At 63.9% G+C, this 19,015-nt stretch overlaps 3 protein-coding genes and 1 pseudogene across 5 annotated transcripts in view; 3 read left to right on the top strand and 1 right to left on the bottom strand.

Annotated features, from left to right (window-relative positions):
- ADAMTS13 (ADAM metallopeptidase with thrombospondin type 1 motif 13) overlaps positions 1 to 548 on the top strand; it is a 29,301-nt gene extending 28,753 nt beyond the window's left edge. For both annotated transcript variants that reach the window (XM_047700824.1, XM_047700823.1), the window contains one exon: positions 103 to 548. In XM_047700824.1, the coding sequence (XP_047556780.1) occupies positions 103 to 288 (186 nt within the window). In that variant the 3' untranslated portion in view covers positions 289 to 548. The remainder of the gene's footprint in view (positions 1 to 102) is intronic.
- A 371-nt stretch (positions 549 to 919) lies between these two features.
- CACFD1 (calcium channel flower domain containing 1) lies at positions 920 to 9,560 on the top strand. Of its 2 annotated transcripts, XM_047700832.1 has the most exons (6): positions 920 to 1,124; positions 4,183 to 4,255; positions 5,720 to 5,845; positions 8,379 to 8,486; positions 8,929 to 9,020; positions 9,201 to 9,560. In XM_047700832.1, the coding sequence occupies exons 1-5, from the start codon at positions 1,004 to 1,006 to the stop codon at positions 9,017 to 9,019; spliced, it is 519 nt and encodes a 172-aa protein (XP_047556788.1). In that variant the 5' UTR covers positions 920 to 1,003; the 3' UTR covers position 9,020; positions 9,201 to 9,560. The 2 variants fall into 2 exon arrangements, with proteins under 2 accessions (XP_047556788.1, XP_047556789.1); XM_047700833.1 differs by lacking the exon at positions 5,720 to 5,845 and having other exon boundaries at positions 8,929 to 9,560.
- On the top strand, positions 9,071 to 11,190 carry LOC125083034 (uncharacterized; annotated as a pseudogene).
- A 23-nt stretch (positions 11,191 to 11,213) lies between these two features.
- Positions 11,214 to 18,808, bottom strand: SLC2A6 (solute carrier family 2 member 6). The gene is made up of 10 exons (XM_047700827.1): positions 18,620 to 18,808; positions 17,962 to 18,124; positions 16,770 to 16,976; positions 16,066 to 16,165; positions 15,321 to 15,532; positions 14,777 to 14,929; positions 14,026 to 14,134; positions 13,453 to 13,638; positions 13,132 to 13,277; positions 11,214 to 12,290 (listed from the first exon to the last, which is right to left on the bottom strand). The coding sequence occupies exons 1-10, from the start codon at positions 18,709 to 18,711 to the stop codon at positions 12,135 to 12,137; spliced, it is 1,524 nt and encodes a 507-aa protein (XP_047556783.1). The 5' UTR covers positions 18,712 to 18,808; the 3' UTR covers positions 11,214 to 12,134.
- Between the last annotated feature and the right edge of the window lie 207 nt (positions 18,809 to 19,015).

Genomic DNA, 19,015 nt, shown 5'->3' with positions numbered 1-19,015 from the left:
TCCTGATAGGGCTGTTGTGTGAAGATTAAATGTGACCCTGAGTGTATGATGCCGTGTAGGAATGTGAGCTAGTTATCATTGTGGCTGGCCCTTTCCCCTCAGATCCGGGACACCCACAGCCTGAAGACGATGACATTCCGTGGGCAGCGGGCACTCTACTGGGAGTCAGAGGGAAGCCAGGCTGAGATGGAGTTTAGCCAGGGCTTCCTGGAGGCGCATGCCAGCCTGCGGGGCTGGTACTGGACCCTCCAATCTAGGGTGCAGGAGCCTGGCCGGGCCGCGCTCTAGCTTCCTCTCCAAGGACATTTCTCCAGAGACCTGTGGGCACAGTGGGATGCCTCCTCCATGTCCTGGAAGAGACAGGAAGGAGGCTGACATTTATGAGCACCTGTTCAGTGCCCGGCGAACCGGAGGGTTGACTCTGGTCTCTGAGCGCTTTCCAGTTTGGATCGCTCCAATCTTAAGTATCTCCTTCAGGGCCTTGGGAAGCAGGGACTGGACTCCCTGAAAAGGCCTCTCTGTACCAATAAACGGAATGTGCAGTCCGAGAAGCGCTTACTTCATACCCTGTCCCATCCAGCTTGAAAACCCACCCTACGGCGTTGCCGAGATTCCTGGCGGCGGTCGGGTCCAGACCCATTCTTGACCTGAGCAAGTCCCATGCCACCCCTAGAGGTCTTTTCTGCTGCCCAGGGAGGACGACAAGGGACTGTGTGGACTCAAGAATGGGCCCGACCCTGGCGCACCTGTTAATTCTCTGCGAAGTCCCGCCCGGTGCTAGTCCCGCCGGGAGGATCTGACAGCGGAGAGTGCGGGGGCCGCCGCGCCCCGCCCCCTATGCTAATGAGCGCGAGCCCCTGGGGCTCCCCTCGCCCCCACCCCTGCGAGCACCGCCCCCTATGCTAATGAGCGGCCGCCTCTCCCACAAGGCAGCGCGCCGGGCCGACGCGGCCGGCTCCGGAGCCCTTTGTGAGGGCGGCGGACGACGCCAGACGGCGGCACCATGAGCGGCTCGGGCGGGGCGGCGGCGGCGGCCGTCAGCTCCGCGCCGCCGGCGCAGGACGAGGGCATGACGTGGTGGTACCGCTGGCTGTGTCGCCTGTCGGGGGTGCTGGGGGCCGTCTGTGAGTACCCGGCCCAGGGGAGGGGCCGGCCCCGCCGCCCACCGCGCATGCGTGCCGGCCCCGCCCCTCTGGCGCGCCTCCGCGGGGGGGCTGGGTGGGCGTGGGGGAGGCTCTGCGGGGCGCGCGCGGGGAGGACGCCGGGAGGTTGCTATGGTTACCGGCCGGGCAACCCGCGGCCGGGCGGCTCCGGGGAAGTTTCGGGACGGAAAGTGCGCTCCAGCGGCCGAGTCGCCGCCCCCCGCCGCGTCGCAGCGCGAGGACCCGCGGCCTCTGCCCCGGGGGGCGGCTCGCGGGGCGCCGGCCCAGCCCGGCCCGGACGCAGCCTCACCTGTTGACTTGGGCGTGGGCGTGGGCGTGGGTGGGGGCGGCCGCGGTCTTCCCCTTCGGGCGAGGTTGCTGATACGTGGGGCGGATGGTGCCAGGGGACAAGCGGCCCCGAGGGAGGCCCGGCACTGAGCCGAGGGGACGCGGCCTCTCCTCTGGTGCTCCCTGTCCATCCGGAGGCCGGCGCGTGCCCTCTGCGGCCGCTGGGCCTCAGCCGCCCCCCGCGTCCCCCCAGCGCCATCCCCGGCGCACGTCCCGACCGGCGAACAGGAAGGCAGACTGCTACAGAAGTGAAATAAAGATCCTGCGGCGGGTCTTCGAGCGCGGATGCGCGTCCAGTGTTTGAACGTCGGCTCTCCTCTCCCCTGCCTGCGGCCCTCGCTTTGGGGATTGCTGGAGGAGCGGGCACCTTCCCCGGGCTGGAACCAGTGCCCGCCTGGCACCGCGGGCTGGGGCAGGGCAGATCCTGATCGAGTCTGCCAGTAGGAACACCTTTCAGGGTCCCCTTCCGGCCCCACAGCCCTGCAGGGTGGGTGCATGCTGGAAGGAGGTTCAGGAGTGCCGGCGTGGGAGTGCACCGCCCAGGCAGGGCAGGCCCTCGTCCAGAGGCGTCCCGTCACCGCAGGGGGAGCAAGCATGTTTCTGACTCGGGAGGAGAGACTGGTGGCTGGAGGTCAGGCCCTAGATAAGATGCTTGCACCCTGGTATCCCATGCAGTTCTGGGTCTCAGAGTGGAGTACCTGGGCTGTCCCCGGACTTCATGGTGTCGAGGCTACAGATTAAGCGCCAGGAGAAGCTAGTGGCTTTGAAATGTCAGTTTCACCTGAAGATGGGGGGCGGAGGGGGTCGTTATGCAAATACCAAACAGTCCGCCCCAGGGTACAACACAAAGCATGCAGGAGTTTTAGGGATGGGGGGTGCCTGGCCCGCTCTGTGGGTGGCTGTGTAAGTCTTGATCTTGGGGTTGTGAGTTCAAGACCCACATTGGGCGCGGACGTTACTGAAAAATAAAATATCAAGAAAAAAAAGGCTCAGGGATGAAACAGGAATTCTGGTTGGTCACTTCAGGGTAGGGTTGCCGTCCTGGCTGGTGGGGGCCTCAGAGGGGCATTTATGCAGGGTCCCCGACAGTCCTGTAGAGGCTGTAGGCTGGGAGGAAAGAGGATGGTACAGGATGCCTCCCGCACTTAGCCAACCCCAGGAGCATCTTCCAGCCTTGATCGTTATGGGGCTCCTGGCTGGAGCCTTTCTGTCCGGGTTGAAACCTGGTTCTCCCCCAAGGCTGGCTGTTGGTAGGACGGCAGGGGGAGGGTTGGAGCTGGAGGGGAACTGCTGGCTGCCGCAGGTGTAGACCGCTGTCAGAGGAGCCCAGGCAGAGCCCAGAGCCGGGCAGAAGCAGTACTGTGTTGTGGGCACTCTCATCCACGGCTCTGGTGGGGGGCCTTGCTGCCTGAAAGCCTATGTGCTATGTCCAAGGGGAATGTCTCCTTTTTAGAAGGCAGAATGCGCCTCTGTCCTTTCAGGAGACCTTGGGGACACACAGGGCAGCCCCTCTGCAGTTCGGGCTCAGGGACACACAGGGCAGCCCCTCTGCAGTTCGGGCTCATGGACACACAGGGCAGCCCCTCTGCAGTTCGGGCTCAGGGACACACAGGGCAGCCCCTCTGCAGTTCGGGCTCACGGACACACAGGGCAGCCCCTCTGCAGTTCGGGCTCACGGACACACAGGGCAGCCCCTCTGCAGTTCAGACTCACTTCCTCCGGTTTCCCCACCGCCCGCAGCCTGCGTAGGGTCACAAGGGAAAACAACAGGAGAATTCCAGTCCCAGCCGGGATCAGGTGCCCAACCCAGGAGCCGCTGCACTTTAATCAACTGGTTGATAATTGCTGCTTCCGGGCCCAGCTTCCAGCCCCACCCCAGCGAGGGCCTGGGCTAGATGCCTGGCTGGGAGCCAGGGCCCCGGAAGTGCCTAGCTGGCTCCGGAGAGTTCCGGGAGAAGCGGGCCCAGAGGCGGCTGCTGTGTCTGGTGTGCGTGGAGGCCGAGGCGGGTGTGGCACACCCTGCCTGTGGGCGTGGTCGGGAGCGCAGGGCCAGGCTCCACATTTGGGGCATCAGGACCTGGTGTTGCAGGGGTGGGTGGGCTGGGCTGTGGCCCGTCCTGTGTGCAGGAGAGCAAACAGGCCTAAAACAGGGACGAGAACATCCTCAGCCGGTGTGTCAGTCACAGCCTGCCGCACACCACAGCACACCGGGTCTCCCTGATCCCAATCTCTGCCCCAAGAGAGGCAGCCCTTGTCCCAGCCAAAATCCAAGCCACGTTTCCTGCGTCAGGCTTCTTGTGTGGCCGACCCAGCGGATGGTGGCGCCTGCCTGGCCCGAGCCCTCCAGACTCTGGTCTCTTCGTCCTCTGTACCTTGTGGTGGGTGTGGGTACGACTGGGGTTCAGAGGCCCTCCCAGCCGTGGACAGGACAGAGGGTGAGGTGCCCTCCACGCCAGCCAGCCGCACCCTTGCTGTGCGGCCTGGAGCCAGCTGCTTCGGCTCTCTGAGCTGCAGCCTCACCGGACGCCCAGCGGTTCCATTGGTCTCACTTGTCTCGGATGGCAGAGGGGAGACTTGGAGGTGCTGTCGGGGGAAGCAAGCGTGGGGTGTCAGAAGGGGTCTGCTGGGGGTCCTTCCCGGCAGGCTCTGTCCCTTCCTCCCTGCTGATTCCTGCTCCTGTCTCGCTTCCAAGCTTGCGCCATCTCGGGCCTCTTCAACTGCGTCACCATCCGCCCTCTGAACATTGCGGCCGGCGTGTGGATGATGTGAGTGGCCGGTGGGGCTGGGGGCGTGTGGGTTCTGGCCGCTGTGCAGGCCTTCACCTCCTCCATACCCTGCCACGTTCTGTTTTCCTGATTCCCTGTAGGGCCAGGCCAGGGGCACACCCACCCAGGCACCTACTGGGTTTAGGACTGGGGTCACCAATGTGTTCTGAGTGTCCACTGAGCCAGACTGCCGGCTCCATGTCTACTCCCCTGGGCCTGGCCTCTGGGAGCTCTGGGGGTCCTCAGGGCTGGTCTAGTTGGAAGCTTGGCATCCAGTGGGTTTGGAGCCTGGTGCTGGGATCAGGAGCCCCAGTGTGGGGTGGGCAAGCCACGGCCAGGGCAGAATTAGAGCGCGCGCGGGATCAGGCGGTCAGAGCGTCCTGGGTGAATTCTCTGCCCACCTCCTGCCAGGGTAGCTCCATCCCGGGGGAGGGGAAGGCAGGGGTGACACTGGCCAGTGCAGCTTTGGCCACATCTAAGCCACCCAGTGCATGTGAAAGGTGGCTGTGCCCCAAGTGTGGCCTGTGCCCAGGTGGGACCTGGCGGGGAGGGGCACGGAGGTGGACAGGTTGGGGCCCTGCCCTAAGAGAACTCAGGCCGGGGCGGAGGCTGGCTGGGGTGGGACCCAGAGATGCATGGGGGACGTGGGGGTCAGGGCGCTGGCCCGAGGCTTCAGTGGGCAGAGTCCAGAGGTCGGCTGGCCTGGCTGGGGAAGGGCTGGGTGGACGGGGCTGGAGGGGAGGCTGGGGAGGAGCCGGGCAGGGGGCAGGGCTGGTGTGGGGTGTGCAGAGTCCCCGCTCTGGGCTCCGGCGGGCTCTTGGGGCACCCGCAGCTGGAGTTTCTGTCGAAGGTAGGTAATGAGGGCCCGGTGTCTGTGACTGTGCCCCCGTCACAGGGAACTCGAAGACCGGAGCAGACACCTCAGTCTGTCCCCACGGGTTAGCCGTCCCGGCCTGAGCACAGGATGGCGGGGGCAGAGGGAGAGAACCCTGCCCCACAGGGCTTGCCAAGCTTCCTCTGCCCTGGGCGGGCTTGCCGACGGTCAGCGCTCAGTGACTGTGGCCTGACTGACCCACTCCTCACCGTCCTTGGCGGACAAGCCGCTGCTGGGGACAGCTTTCTCCGTGCTGACGGCCGTGTGGGGACAGCAGTGGCTATGCTAGAAGCCGAGTGGCGGCTGGCTCTCTGCCCAGGGCTAAGCGTGGAGGGGCTCGCTGTATGCTTATGGGGGCGCTTGACACGGGGGGTCTCGTCTCCTTCAAGGACAGAGGGTGAAGGGAAGACCGGACCCTGCCTCCAGAGTGCTGGCTTCGGTGAGGGGGGCTGGTGTGCGAGCGTTGGCTCAGCAGAGGCCCCGAGAGGGGGATGTGGGGGGCACGGGAAGGGTGGCATTCCGGGGCTGGGTATCGGGGACCCCTGTCCCCTCAGGCCTGTCAGCCTGCCCCCCCTTTCCCTGCCCTCCAGCATGAACGCCTTCATCCTGCTGCTCTGCGAGGCACCCTTCTGCTGCCGGTTCGTCGAGTTCGCGAACACGGTGGCCGAGAAGGTGGACCGGCTGCGCTCCTGGCAGAAGGCTGTCTTCTACTGCGGGTGAGGGGCCCCGGGGAGGGCCGGGCCAACACGGACCTTGAACCTAACAGGGACCCTGACACGGTTTCCCAAAACTCAAGGACCTGAAGGGCAGGCGATGGCTGGTGTCCCGCGTGGTGGGGGGTACCGTGGGTGAGGAGGAGGCTGGGAGAGCGTCGTGCAGAGCCCTCTGGTCATGGCCGGTGTGAAGTGCGACCCAGCGAGGCGGGAGCGGGCCCACCACCGCGGTGCAGACGTGGGAGGCGGGTGCCCTGTGGCGCGGCCTGCTGTGTCCGAGAAGCGAGCGGTGCCTGGGATGTTGGCCCATCGTTTGGGAGTTGTTAACTAGATTCTGGTAGGTTCACAGGATGTGTTTGTGGGCAGCCCATCGGGTGCCCTGATGGGAGAGCGGGTCGCAGAACAGAAACGGTCACCTTCCCACACGCTTTCCTTGGACTTTCCATCTTCTAACACCAGATTCCGTATGCAGCCCTGTCCACCTGAGTCATGAGGCTGAACTAATTTCAGGGTGTGCCTGCCACACAGAAGCCTCTAGAACAGTGCAGGCCCACGGGAGGCCCTCAGCAGCTTCTGGGGGCAACACCAGTAGTCACTTGGATTTAGGTTATCTTTGAAAGAAGAACGGAGATGTTTATTCTAGAGGTTTCTTCCCTTTGTGAAAGCCAGTGGTGTTTTTTTTTTTTTTTAATCTTTTAAAAGATTTTATTTACTTATTTGACGGGGAGAGAGAGAGAGAATGTAGAAGCAGGGGCGGCAGGAGAGGGAGAAGCAGGCTCCCCACCGAGCGCAGAGCCTGACTCGGTGCTCGATCCCAGGACCCTGGGATCATGAAGGCAGAGGCCTAACTGACTGAGTACCAGACACGCATTCCTTCGTGCCAGAGCCCTTCCCACCGGGTCTCCACCACAGAGGAACGCGGGGTCTCAGTGCTGTCTGCCATCATGTCCTTTGCCTCGGTCTTTACTTTTAAGAGAAATATTTAAAAAATACGAACAGCAACCTCTGTTCGTTACAAATGACTTGGAACACATTGGAGCCCCCTGCTTGGAACCCTTTGGTAAGCTTCCGTCTGCTCCTCTGCAGGCGCCTTCTAAACCTGTTTCTGCCGTGGTTGTGACCGTTCTAAGTAAATCTGTGTCCTCAGGATCACCACGAAGACTTTATGACGTTACTTCTAATGACGGGAGTGCTCACCGCACTGTGCACATCACGCTTTTCTTAATTTGTAAACCGGGGTCCAAATCAGATCAATCGTGGCAGCCAGCAACGCGCCAAAACCCTTCCCGTGACGCTCTTCTCGGGATGTGTTCGCAGCGCGCTTACTAGGTCAGAGGTCGCAGTCGCCGGAGAGGCCTCAGTACGGGACGACCTTGTTTCCCGAAGAGGTGATCAGAGTTTCTGTCCCTCTCCGGCCTCCCGGGGCGGGGCACCATTTTACATTTGTGTCCGTGGTCGGGGAGGTGAGATGTTTTTTCAGACGTTTTTGCTGACTGCGTTTTCTTTTTTGGAAATGGTCCAGTTTACTTTTTTACCTATTGGCATCCTAACGCTCTACTTAGAAAGTTCTACCTTTCCCGGAGGGAAGGTTTCCGGGTGCTTTGTTACACTCCTCGCAGATATTTTTCCAGCCTGTTTGCCTTTGTCTTGACGGAAGATTGTCCCCCACGGTCTTTTCGTGTGTGTGTGTCGTTTCTCCTTTTCTTCTGTTACTTCGGGGTTTTATGACCACGGCAAAACCTCACCATCGCTTATCCCTCCTGAAAGCGTCAAGTGGGATTCAGCGGGCGGCCCAGTCTTACCTTCTCTGTGGACAGGGTGCGCCTGGGCAGGGGAGGCCTCTGGGCACAGCCTGGCCCAGGGAAGCCCAGGACAGAGAGCTGGCCCTCCAGGCACAGTGTCTTCCTGGCCTGGCTAAGCTTGGCCGCCACCCTGGTTTGGGAGTCCCAGCCAGCACCTAGACTCAGCCCCGTGGCTGCTGCAGCCAGAGCGGACACCAGACGGAGGTCTGGACCAGACGGAGCTGGGGCTGCCCCCACTGGGAACCAGGAAACCCCAAGCCTTGTGCACTTGCAGCTTTGGGTTCCGTCCTGGGGGATGTGGCCGTTTTACCGCAGTACAGCGAGCTGCCGTGTGTTCGGTGCTGACGCTGTTCCGGGCATCATGTCCTTAACACGGGAGGAGTTCAGGAACTTGCCGAGTCGGAAGCCGCTAGGGGCTGGACTGACCTGAGATTTTCTGGTCGGCCTGTTTTCTGGACAGGGAGAGGGACTCTCCCAGGGCTGTTTCGCCCTTTGTGTACCACAGACCCTTTGAACGATCTGATGAAGGCTTTACGTCCTCTCCCCAGAAAGTACACAGGATTCCGCAGACAAGTGCACATGTGTCTTAAGGGCTTTCCGAAGCCTGGCCATGAACTAGTGTCGGGACTGATTTCCAGGGACCCTTCCCAGCCCTGGTGTCCGGGAAGGGGGTCTGGAAGCGGTGAGGCAGCCACAGGGCAGGAGCACCCCCTTGACCTCTGTCTTTCTCGTAGGATGGCCGTCATTCCCATCGTCATCAGCCTGACCCTGACCACGCTGCTGGGCAATGCCATCGCATTTGCCACCGGAGTGCTGTATGGACTCTCCGCTCTGGGCAAAAAGTGCGTGCGGCTCTCCCGGCCCCCGGGAGGAATCTTGACATCCTGCCTCCGGAAGTCTCTCAGGGAGGATGGTCCGAGTGGGGCCCCTGTTATCCCTTTGTGGAAACTGAGGCACAGAGGTTGTCAGCGACACTTGTCAGCGTCCCCAGGGTGTTCATCTCTAGGAAATGAGAGTGGGAGGGTTCATGGGCTTCTGGTGGCCTGGCTGTGCCTCGCCTCAGCCGACAGCGGGGATGGCAGGTCTGTGGCTTGGGAGAACCCGTGTCACTCTTAGAGGGGACATGCCTGCCCTCCTCGCAGCAAGGTCTCTGGGGAAAGCAGAGCCCAGTAGCGTGTCCCTGCAGGTTGTGCCTTGGTCACAGGCTAGGGATCTGGTGGTGGCAGGGAGGGCTGTGTGCCTGGTGTCATTCCCCTCTGTGATGCTGACTCGTTCTCTCCCCAGGGGCGATGCGATCTCCTATGCCAGGATCCAGCAGCAGAAGCAGCAGGTGGATGAGGAGAAGCTCACGGACACCCTGGAGGGGGAGCTGTAATGTGAGCTCCCTGCTCGCCCCTCTGGTTCAGTTCAAACATGTCCTGTAGGGATGAGGCCTGGAGCATTGACCCTGAAGGACAGCCTAGAAGAGGAGCCTTTGGCTCCCACCAGCCTCCCTACACCTGTCCCTACACCTGTCCCTACACCTGGAGTCCTCTTCTGTCTTCTCCTCCCTCTAGCTTGGTGTCTCCCGGCCCTGGGCCTCGGCCCGCAGCAGGAAGACTGGCGGTGACAGCGGGCAGCCTCGACGGTGACCCAGGCCGCAGGGCTGGAGGCAGGGCGGGGCCTGCCTGGTTCCACTCCTTGCAGCTGGCCTGGCTCGGCTGGAAACAGGCTGCCGTGTGCATTTCCGGACTCCCACCGCCAGCGGAGTCCCCGGGACCTGCTGAAGGCTTGGCTTGGGCGGGGCTTCCCCCACAGATGCTGGGCCTGTGCCGAGCAGGGAGGCATGTCACCCTGGGCCCGGGCATTGGGCAGAGTGAGCCACCTGGGTCCCCTCTGTCTACCTGTCATCGGGACAGCGGTGCCCTGTGGCCCATGGTCTCCTCCTACCACTGCCCAGGCTCCGCCCCACCTCTCTGTTCTCAGTGGGAGCCCACAGCACTCCCGAGATGCTTCCTGAGTATCCAGAACAGCCATGTTGGCAGTGGCTGGACAGCTAGGGTCTGCTCCCTCCCCCAGTTCCCTGGAAGCTTGCACAAGCCATTCCAGCATACTTCTGGGTCCTGGCCCGGGCCTCCAGGTTCTCCCTCCAACCGCAAGGCCCTGGTGCTGAGGAATTGGGGAGGGCAGGCTCTTCTTTGTCCCTTGGGCCTATTTGTCCATCTTTCTGGTGTGGTCCTGCCACGTTAGCCGTGGCCCAACCGAGTTAGTAGGGCTAAGCTCAACCCACCAATATTGCTGCTGGCCTACCCCCCGACCCTGCCTTCGGGGAGTTTCTTGCCTTTGAGAGCTGGGCAGAGGCCAGAGTTGCCTCCACCACCATGAGCTGTACCCAGGCCACCCGGGAGCAAGCCCTGTGTGGATGGTGCGAGGAGGCGGCCCTGCCTGGGCTGTGCGCCATCCCCCCCGGCCTCCCTCCATGCCAGCATTCCTGTGTCCCCTGCGTGTGTCCGCCTCAGCCCATGGACGGCTCCGCTCAAGGGACCAGCCCCCAGCTGCTAGGCCTGTCCATGGGGCCTGGCCAAGCCCGCGCGGCACTGGGCACAGATGGGTTGGTGTGGAAAAGGTCTAGCTCTGCTCTTCCTTCTCCCAGGACCCTGGCTGTGCCAGCTCCCAGCCCTGAGCTCAGCCCCAGCCCTGCTTTGTTGAAAGCAGCCCTAGGGCTGTGTCCAAATCCTTGCTTCCCGGAGACAGCTCCCCTCTGGCAGGGGGTGCTTGTCAGTGTTGGACAGCGGGAGGGACACGTCACAGGGCTTCTGCTCAGCAGCGGCCCCCAGCGGCCTTCCAGAGAGCCCGCCAGGCTGAGCCCCAGGGCACGGCAGCTGGCCGGCCTGGTGGGACACGTGCCTTCAGGGGTCCCCTGGGACCACCTTTCTCAAGCAAGCGCTGGGTTCAAAGGGCTATGGGTTCTATACTCCAGGCGGGCGGGGGTGTCGCGTGTGTGTGTTCTGTGTGTGCTACAAGACCTGTCTACCTCCCGAGAGGAGCAAGGGCCCTGCCGGCCCCTCTTGGCTCATTCTTACCGAGGCAGTGGGATGGGGGGGCCCGCTTCTGCCCAGCCCTCCTGACCCTGCTGCAGGGGCCTTGCTGGCAGGGGCTTCCTTCTGCAGGGGGAGAGGCTGGCTGTGTCCAGGAAGGCTGCACCTCTACCCCACCTCCACCCCATCAGGTGGGGTGGGCTCTAGAGGCAGGCGCAGACCCTCCAGCCCGAGTCATCGGCCAGGATGGACCCGTCATGTGCCCGGGGTTCCCAGCGAGCCCGGCAAAGCAGTCCCGGAGCAGTGACCCCGTCCCTCAGTGTGGGGTGCCACCTTGCAAGGAACATCCGTCCAGGTGGCAGAAGGGGCCAGGCCGCCCGGTTCTGTTCCTGCCTCCACGGGTCTGGACTGTGTCATCTCGGGGTCCTTGTTTTCTCACAGTGTTTAGCTTGCGTTTTGAGCAATAAAGCTTGGTGTAGTCCGTACCCTCGCTTGTGCGGTCTGCCTGTTCCTTCCCACAGGGCCGTAAGCAAGCAGGCAGGGACCGCAGGCCCTGGGAGTAACTGCCGTTTTATTGACCTTCTGTGTGGCTGGCCCTGTCCCACTCTTGTTCACAGCCTCTCCGCCGAGGAACATGGCTTGCCCAGGTCACACAGCTGGGGAGGGCTGGAGCCTGTGGGACAGAGCCATCCTGCGGCCCACAGAGGGGGCCTTGCTTGGGCCAGTAGTCCCTGGCAACTGTGGCTGAGGGTTTGGGACTAGCAGAACCTGGCTGCTGGGTGGGCTCCCCCATCTGCAGGAGACCCCATCCTGTGACTCTCAAGGCCAAGAGTCTGACCGACTGTGACGAAAACAGGGTGGACACAGTTTGCGGATGGGAGCCCTTAAGCCCCGTTTCCAGAGATTGGGTAGGGGCAGGAGGAAGTGTCTGTGCTGGGTCTTGGGCCCTGGCCTGTGGGAGTCCAGAATGTTCCCTGTAGCACCCACAAGGTTTTAGAACTGCAGATCGCTCTTCCTCGCCAGCATCAAGTTGCTCCATGATGACTAAGCAGATCAGAACAAAACTGTGATGTCCCTGTGTGGAGCCCTCCACTGTCTCCTGGCCCATGTCTCTGTCCTCATTACAGCCCTCCGTGGCCGCATCCTCTGTAGTAAGGAGCCCGGCCCCATGTCACCCAGCAGGGCCTTGTCCCGGTCCTTGGGCTGTGGGCTGCCTTGTAGCCCGTGGCCGCCTCCCCTGCCAGTGGGTCTTGGCCGAGGGGCGTGCTGGCGGCCGGCTGCTGGAGCTGGGGCCCAGGCCGGACAGGGGAGCTGCGGCCCGGAGCCAGAACATGCACGGCGGGGGCCTGCCGCGCTTCCATCCGGTCCTCCTGTGCTGCGTCCGATGGCGGATGGCTGCTGCCTCCCCAGCTTGGCGTGCAGGCTCGTGGTCAGCGCAGACGCTCACGTCTCCACCGTGGCAGGGCCCCTGACCTAGTGCAGGAAGGACCTCCTCCCGGTGCGGAAGAAGGACTCAATCTGCTCCAGCGACCGGCCCTTGGTCTCAGGCACGCAGCAGCCGGTGAACACCAGGCTGGCCACGCAGACGGTGGCAAAGAAGAAGAAAGGCACGTGCAGGCCAAAGGCGTTCTGGGGGCACAGAGGGGACGCCTGGTCACACGGGGGTTCCCAGGGCCCTCCTAGTGTTAGCCAGCCTTGGGGGGCCTTCCCCTTATTCCCCTACTCAGGGCCCTTGCGGGGCTCCTCACTGCCTCCCGTTCAGACGCAAATGCTTTAGCGTGGCCCGCCCTGCCCGGAGCTCTGGCCTCAGCCTGGGCTCAGGCACCCACCTCCCTCCCACCTGCAGGAGGCCTGGCCCCCAGCCTGGTGGGGAGCCAAGTGCCTGCGTTTCTGCAGCCACCACACACGTCCTCCTGCCCGGCCCCAAGCCCACCAGCACCTCTCCGCGGGCGCAGTGCACACTCCATGGACTCCCCAGCCCTGCCCTGTCCCGCGGGCTACACCAGGGGAGGCCCCGGGCCCCAGCCGCCCCCGTCAGATTATCCCTTCCGGGCGCTGGGCGTGACATTCTGGTTGGCTTCAGGGCCTTCAGAGACGAGAAGGGAGTTGAGGGAAATTGGAAGGGGAGGTGAACCATGAGAGACTATGGACTCTGACAAACAACCTGAGGGTTTGAAGGGGCGGGGGTGGGAGGTTGGGGGAACCAGGTGGTGGGTATTAAGGAGGGCACGGATTGCATGGAGCACTGGGTGTGGTGCAGAAACAATGAATTCTGTTATGCTGAAAATAAATAAAAACAAAAACAAAAAAACCCCAGCAGTGCGGAGGATGTGGGTCGGCCAGCAGGGACCCTGCCAGGAGACCCAAACTGCCCCCCAGACATAAGGCCCTCTGGGCTCCCTCGTCCCGTCTGGGAGGACCCGCGGGACGCTCAGAGGACTTGGCCAGGAAGCCCGACCCCGGTACTCACCACCACCAGCAGGAAGGACTTGGTGAGGGCGAAGGCGGTGAGCCAGCTGACGAGGACGCAGAGCCCCGAGGCCACGCCGCGGGCTTGCAGCGGCAGGATCTCCGACATGAGGAGCCAGGTGATGGGCCCCCAGCCCATGGCGTATCCTGCCCACAGAGGACCAGGGGCCTCTGCTGCCTCCGCGGAGCTGCCCAGACCCGGCCCAGCCCCAGCGCCCCGCCCATGCCCCAGCAGGCCCCTCCCACTGGAGCACCAGCACCCCCGCCCCACCCCCAGCTGGCTATCCCGGGCCCTGGACCCGCAGAGTCGCTGGGTACCTACCGGTGATGAACAGCATGGTGGCCACCAGGGGCACGAGGGTGAGGTAGCTAGACGGGGTGGCCAGTGGCTGCTCTGTGCCCCCCAAGGGCACGCTCTCGAGGCCCACGGTGCTGTTGGGAGTCAGAGGCTTTGGACCGAAGTGGACGTACAGCCCGAGCGTCAGGTTGGCCACAAACATGATGGTGGCTGTGGACAGACAGGTGGCCCTCGGGGGGGCCAGGACCCTCTGAGCCGGGTGCTTCCTCCGCACAGCCCCTCAGCACTGTGCGCCCTGGGTGGGCCAGTTCTCATCCAGGCCGCCACCATGGCCTTGACCAGATGCTTCCCGTAGAGCAGTGAGCTCCGCCTGCGCGTCCAAGCTCACGTCATACCCGCTGTTTGCTCCCCCGAGCCCTGCAGACCTTCCTGGGGTGACTGGTGTGTGCCGGGCCCCGTGCTGGGCACTGGCGGAGGCAGGACCCACAGGGCAGGTGTGACAACCCCACACCCCCACCCCGGAGCTCCCAGCCACAGTGCCCTCTGCCTGGGCCAGCCAACGACCAGGAGCTGCGGGAGGAGGACGCAGGAGCTCACCCGAGACAAACAGCAGAACCTTGCGGCCAGCTAGGTCCATGGTAAGGGCGGCAATCAACACGGAGAAGAGCCTCACGGCCCCCACAATGGCCGCATCGTCCTTTGGGGGCTGCAGGGAGGAAGCCACCGGCGCTGAGGGGCTCCAGCCTGCTGCTCCCATCCCACCTATCCCCCAACAAGGGGCCGCGCAGGGCTCTCAGGTCCCAAGCCAAGGCCACAGCTCCTGTGGAGCACTGAGCTGCTGAGCACACACCACGTGCCAGGCACTTCCTCTGGTCACCCAGCCTGGGCTGCAGGGCTCCTTGGCCAGGACCCAGCTGCCATGCCCACCGCTGAGGCTGGGGCCTGCATGGAATCCCAGCGCCACAATGACCGTGGGACTGCACTGTCGCTGATCTCTCAATCTCCTCTCCCTCGGAGCCCAGGACCGGCCGAGGCAGGCACACCCCGTTATCTCCCTTCTACAGAGGCGGAAGCTGAGGTCTAGAGGAAAGGGACTTCCCTTGGCGAGTGGCAGATGCTCTGAAGCTGAGGTCCATGACCCCCCAGAGCTCAGCACTTCTAGACAACAGGTACCTTTGGAAGCCCGGGTATTTTAAGGCATGTAAGTTGGCCTCCAAACATTATTCTGAGAATGGGGGGTGGTGGCACAAACATGGCCAGGAGACCCTGGCGGGCTCGGCACAGTGCATGCACCCCTGACCCGCGGCAGTAGGGGACGGCCTCCTGGGTGCTGGGGCCGGGCTCTCACCAGCAGGACAGCGGTGCTTTCGAAGATGGGCTGCAGGTAGACCAGGATGGGAGTGATACCCATCAGCTGTTGCAGGAAGCGCATGAGCAAGGCGATGAGGACGGGTCGGTACATGTGGGGGCTCCGGGCCTCGGCCCATGACATGTGGGTGCTCTAGAAACAGGAAGCTGTCACTGGGCTGGGGGTGCTGGGCTAGCCCCTCCAGCAGGCACCACTCTGCCTTGGGCTGGGTGGGAGACTCCCTCCTCCCTTTCCCCAGGAAAGACTGTGCCCAGAGGTAGTCCAGGCCACACACAGGCTGGGGGACCACCGCCCGAACCCCAGGCTCTTGGATGAGCGGGTGGGACAAGGCAGACTTGTGCGTGCCAGGATCTCTGCATGCCCAGGCATCAGCAGCAGGGAGCACGGGCTCTGGGTCAGGAACCACAATCTCTCCCCTCCCCCCAGTGCTTGGAGGGGGCGCTTCGCTTATCCCTGTTCCCCGGGAAGAAGCAGCCGAGGCTCCAAGAGGCCTCGGGGCTGGCCGAGGCCCACCCTCCCACACCTGTCTGCGGACGTTGTCCTGGATCTGCTCGAACTCCCAGCGGATGTCTGTGTCGGTCCCGCGGAGCCAGGCCAGCGCCCGCAGTGCCTCCGCGTCCCTGCCCCGTGAGAGCAGGAAGCGAGGGGATTCGGGCATGAAGCTGAGCAGCAGGACCATGACGAGCACTGGCCCTTCTCCCGCCACGGCCAGCCAGCGCCACGGCAGCAGGAGGCCTGGGGGTGAGGACAGGGTGAGGAGATGCGGTCCAGGCCGGACAGACTCCCCTCCTGCCGAGGCCTCCGAGCAACCCCTTCTGTTCTCAAGGGCTAGCCCCGGGGCCGCCTCCCACAGGAAGCCTACCTTGGTTGCCCCAGGCCTTTGTGATCCAGACCAGGAGGGGCCCCAGGAATTGCTTGGCCCTGAACACAGGGCCCAGCACATAGAAGGCGGTCCTTGATGGGTCTCAAGGGCCATGGCAGGGTGATGGAGGGGCAGCCTTAGCAAGCAGTCCCCAGGTTTCTACCCTAAACCCCACCCCATCTCAAACAGATGGGCTCTGATCTCTTTTCTATATGGAACCACCCCCCCGCCCCATGCCCAGAGAGAGGCTGGGCATTGCCTGGAGGGACACAGCATGGGGGTGGCTAAGCCAGTATCCCATCCCCCAGCACGGGGCTTGGTTTGGGGTGTGTTCACTGCCTTTCCAACCCGGTCACCCCCCGCCTGCACACAGGAGGTGCTCAGTGCTGTTTTGGATGATACTTGCCAAGGGCGTAGAGGGACAGAGATCCGAACACTGCCATGAGCTGGGGTGTGGCCCCCAGAGCCCCACGAACACCTGGGGTAGCGATCTCAGACACGTACACCTGCAAGACATGTGGGCCCACCCCGCGCCTTTGGTGAGATCAGGCTCCCAGGCTTGGCTAGGATGGGAGAGGTGGCCCCGGTGAACCTTGGGAAGTGACAAGTGGGGTCTTCTGGTGGGACTCTTGTCCTGACTGTGACTCATGCCATTTCCCTAATGGTCCAGTGGGCGAAAGCTCACCTCTAAAACAGGTAGCTGGTGATGGGGATGTGGGAGGCCCACGGGCCCCCAGACTCAGTGCCTCCCGGGCGTCCTCGGCCCCCTGCCGGCCTGGCCCCTGACAGGGTGTGTGTGCAGCTGTGGGAGGTGTCCTAGGGAGGGAGAGACTTCCCCTTCCTCCGTTGCTCAACACAGATTTTCTTCAGTTGAGCAATGTGCCTGATTATCGGGAAATGGAGTAGAAACTTGAAGGGGTCCAGCGTGAGGTCGGCTGGGGATGTGGGGACAGATTAGCTGTCCTGCTACAGGGAAGCTGAGGTTTCCTGGCAAACAGATCTCCACTGCCCAGGGGGGTCGGGGGTGGGGGGTGGCCGGGAGACTGCAGCCGCCGTGCTCGGCACAGTGCTGAGGCAGTGAGAGGACGGGGTGGGCAGTCCTGGCCTTACCGGGATGCAGGCAGCTGTGAGCCCCCCAGCAAAGCCTGTCAGCGTCCTCCCCAGCAGCAGCATCCAGAAGCCGTGGGCACCTGCCATGAGCGCGTAGCCGGCTGCCGATGGCACAGCTGAGAACATGATGCTGAGCTTCCGGCCCAGGAGGTCGTTGAGAACCATGGCGCTGAGGCCTCCAGCCGCTGCACCCAAGGTGAATACGGACTGTAGGAAAGGGGAGCAAGGCAGACATGTGTGGGCATCCAACACTCCAACCCCCCATCGGAGCCTAGGGGCAGCCGCTTTTCCAGGCTGATCATGAGGTAGTAAGCCTCCTGTCCCCAGAGGTGTGCAAACATCATGTGCACAACCATTTGTTAGCAATGCCACCATGGGGAGTCCTGTTCTGGGGAGTATGTGGGGCCACTTGTCCACAGTGGTTCAGCTCAGCCGAACGTTTAAATGTCTAATACTATTACGGCAGATGGAAGAATTCTGTGACCTGAAGCTCCCGGCATTTTCAGATTTGGGGGTTCTTGGAATCTTTGTACAGTGTAGTGAGTAGGATCCAGCCACTGACTTGGGCACGTTGCTCAGCCTACCCAAGCCTCAGTTTCTTTATGGGGACACCAGGAAGAGCCCCCTCATAGGGCTGGCCCTGGAGTCAACCCACTCTCATGGACGGTGCCCAGCGGCACACTCCTGGCACACACTGAGTGCTCAGCACACACTAGGTATCATCTTGGCTGCTCTGTTGGGATTGTAAATCGGAAGCTACGGAGATGGTCCTTCCAGCATCCTGTACTCTCAGGGCCCCCACTCTTCCCTCCCACGTGCCCACACTCAGTCCTGGGGGCCTCCTTGCCCCAGCCAGTGCCTCTTCCCATTGGCATCTGATGCCCCTGCCTCCCATCATCCAGGGAGGTACCTGCTCTGCTGTGGCAGCCCGGCAGGGCTGTGGGTGTGGGTGGTCTGGGGCAGGGGGAAGACCTGGTAGGCCATCTCTTCGCTGTCTCCTTCCCACCCTTCTTAGCGACTACTTCCTCCTCCTGTTTCAGAGCAATCTTCTGCCCTCGCTCACCCACTGCCCCTCCCACAACCTGGCGAGGATGGGGGAGGGGGAAGGCCAGGGTCCTACAGGGGGACCCGAGCTTAGTGGGTCCCCACTCACCCCGCCCTGCCCGTCTCCAGCTCCGAGCATGGCTCTTACCCCAAACCAAGATGCCTGGGTTTTGGTCAGGATCAGGTCCGGGTCCGAGGAGTGCTCCAGGGCCGGGATGACAGGGGACGTGTAGACCAGGGCGTACCCGAAGCTGAAATTGCCCAGCACCGCGGCAAAGGTGGCCAGGAACACCCTCCTGTTCTGTGGGGCCCTGGTGGGTGGGGGCGGGCAGAGCGATGAGGTCTCGGGGTTCCTCCTCCCCCCGCGGCCGAAAGGCTACGGGGTCCTGGGCCCAGGGGCTGCCGGCTCAGCCCCGGACGGCCGCACGACCCCGGCTCGGCCGAGGGCTCCTGGAGCGTGAGTGTCCGCTCGCTGCGAGAATCCCCAGGGAGGCCCCCGTGGCCCCCCGCCCCGAGGCCGAGACGCGGGCGAAGGAGCGCCGCTCTCCCGCGAGGACCTCGCCCCCGCAGCCCCCGCAGCGCGCCGTGACCTTAGGCAAGCGCGCCCCTTGCCCTCTCGGGGCTTCCCTCCCCCTCTGCGCGGGTCGGGGCTGGGCCCGCGCCGGGCGGCGAGCGGCTCCGTACACAGGACTAGGGTGTCCGGGGCGGGGGGCAGACGGGCCCTCGCGGGACAGCGGCGGAAGGTCAGAGGAGGCCCCGGGCGGAAGCCGGCCCCCGCCCGCAGCCCCCTGCCCCGCGCCTCTCACCCGCCCCGCGTCCTCTCCCCCGGCGACGGGGACGACTTCTCGGGGAAGGTGTCATAGTCCGGGCCCTCGGCCCCCAGCAGCGGCTCCTGCATGGCCGCCCCCGCTCGCAGGGTCCGTGCGGCCGCCGCAGGCCGGGACGCTGGAGCGCAGCTCGGCCCGGGGGACGCTCGCGGCCGCCGCGGCTCGGAGCATCCGGCTGGGGCTGGAGCTCCGCCCCTCGGCCGCGATTGGCTGCGAGGCGGCCCTGCGGCGCCGGCGCCGACCAATGGGGCCGCCGCGAGCCGTGCGGATGCTCGGATGCGGGCGCGCGCGGCGCAGGGGCGGGGGCGGGCGGCGTGCGGGGCTCGGCGGGGCTTTCCCGGGGCGCGGGCCGGGGGCGGGGCACTGGCTAGGGTG

This window comes from Lutra lutra, chromosome 13 (genome assembly GCF_902655055.1).
Source record: "Lutra lutra chromosome 13, mLutLut1.2, whole genome shotgun sequence".
Classification (NCBI taxonomy): domain Eukaryota; kingdom Metazoa; phylum Chordata; class Mammalia; order Carnivora; family Mustelidae; genus Lutra; species Lutra lutra.
The sequence above is the reverse complement of the archived record's forward strand: the minus strand, read 5'-3'. Positions and strand labels throughout refer to the sequence as shown.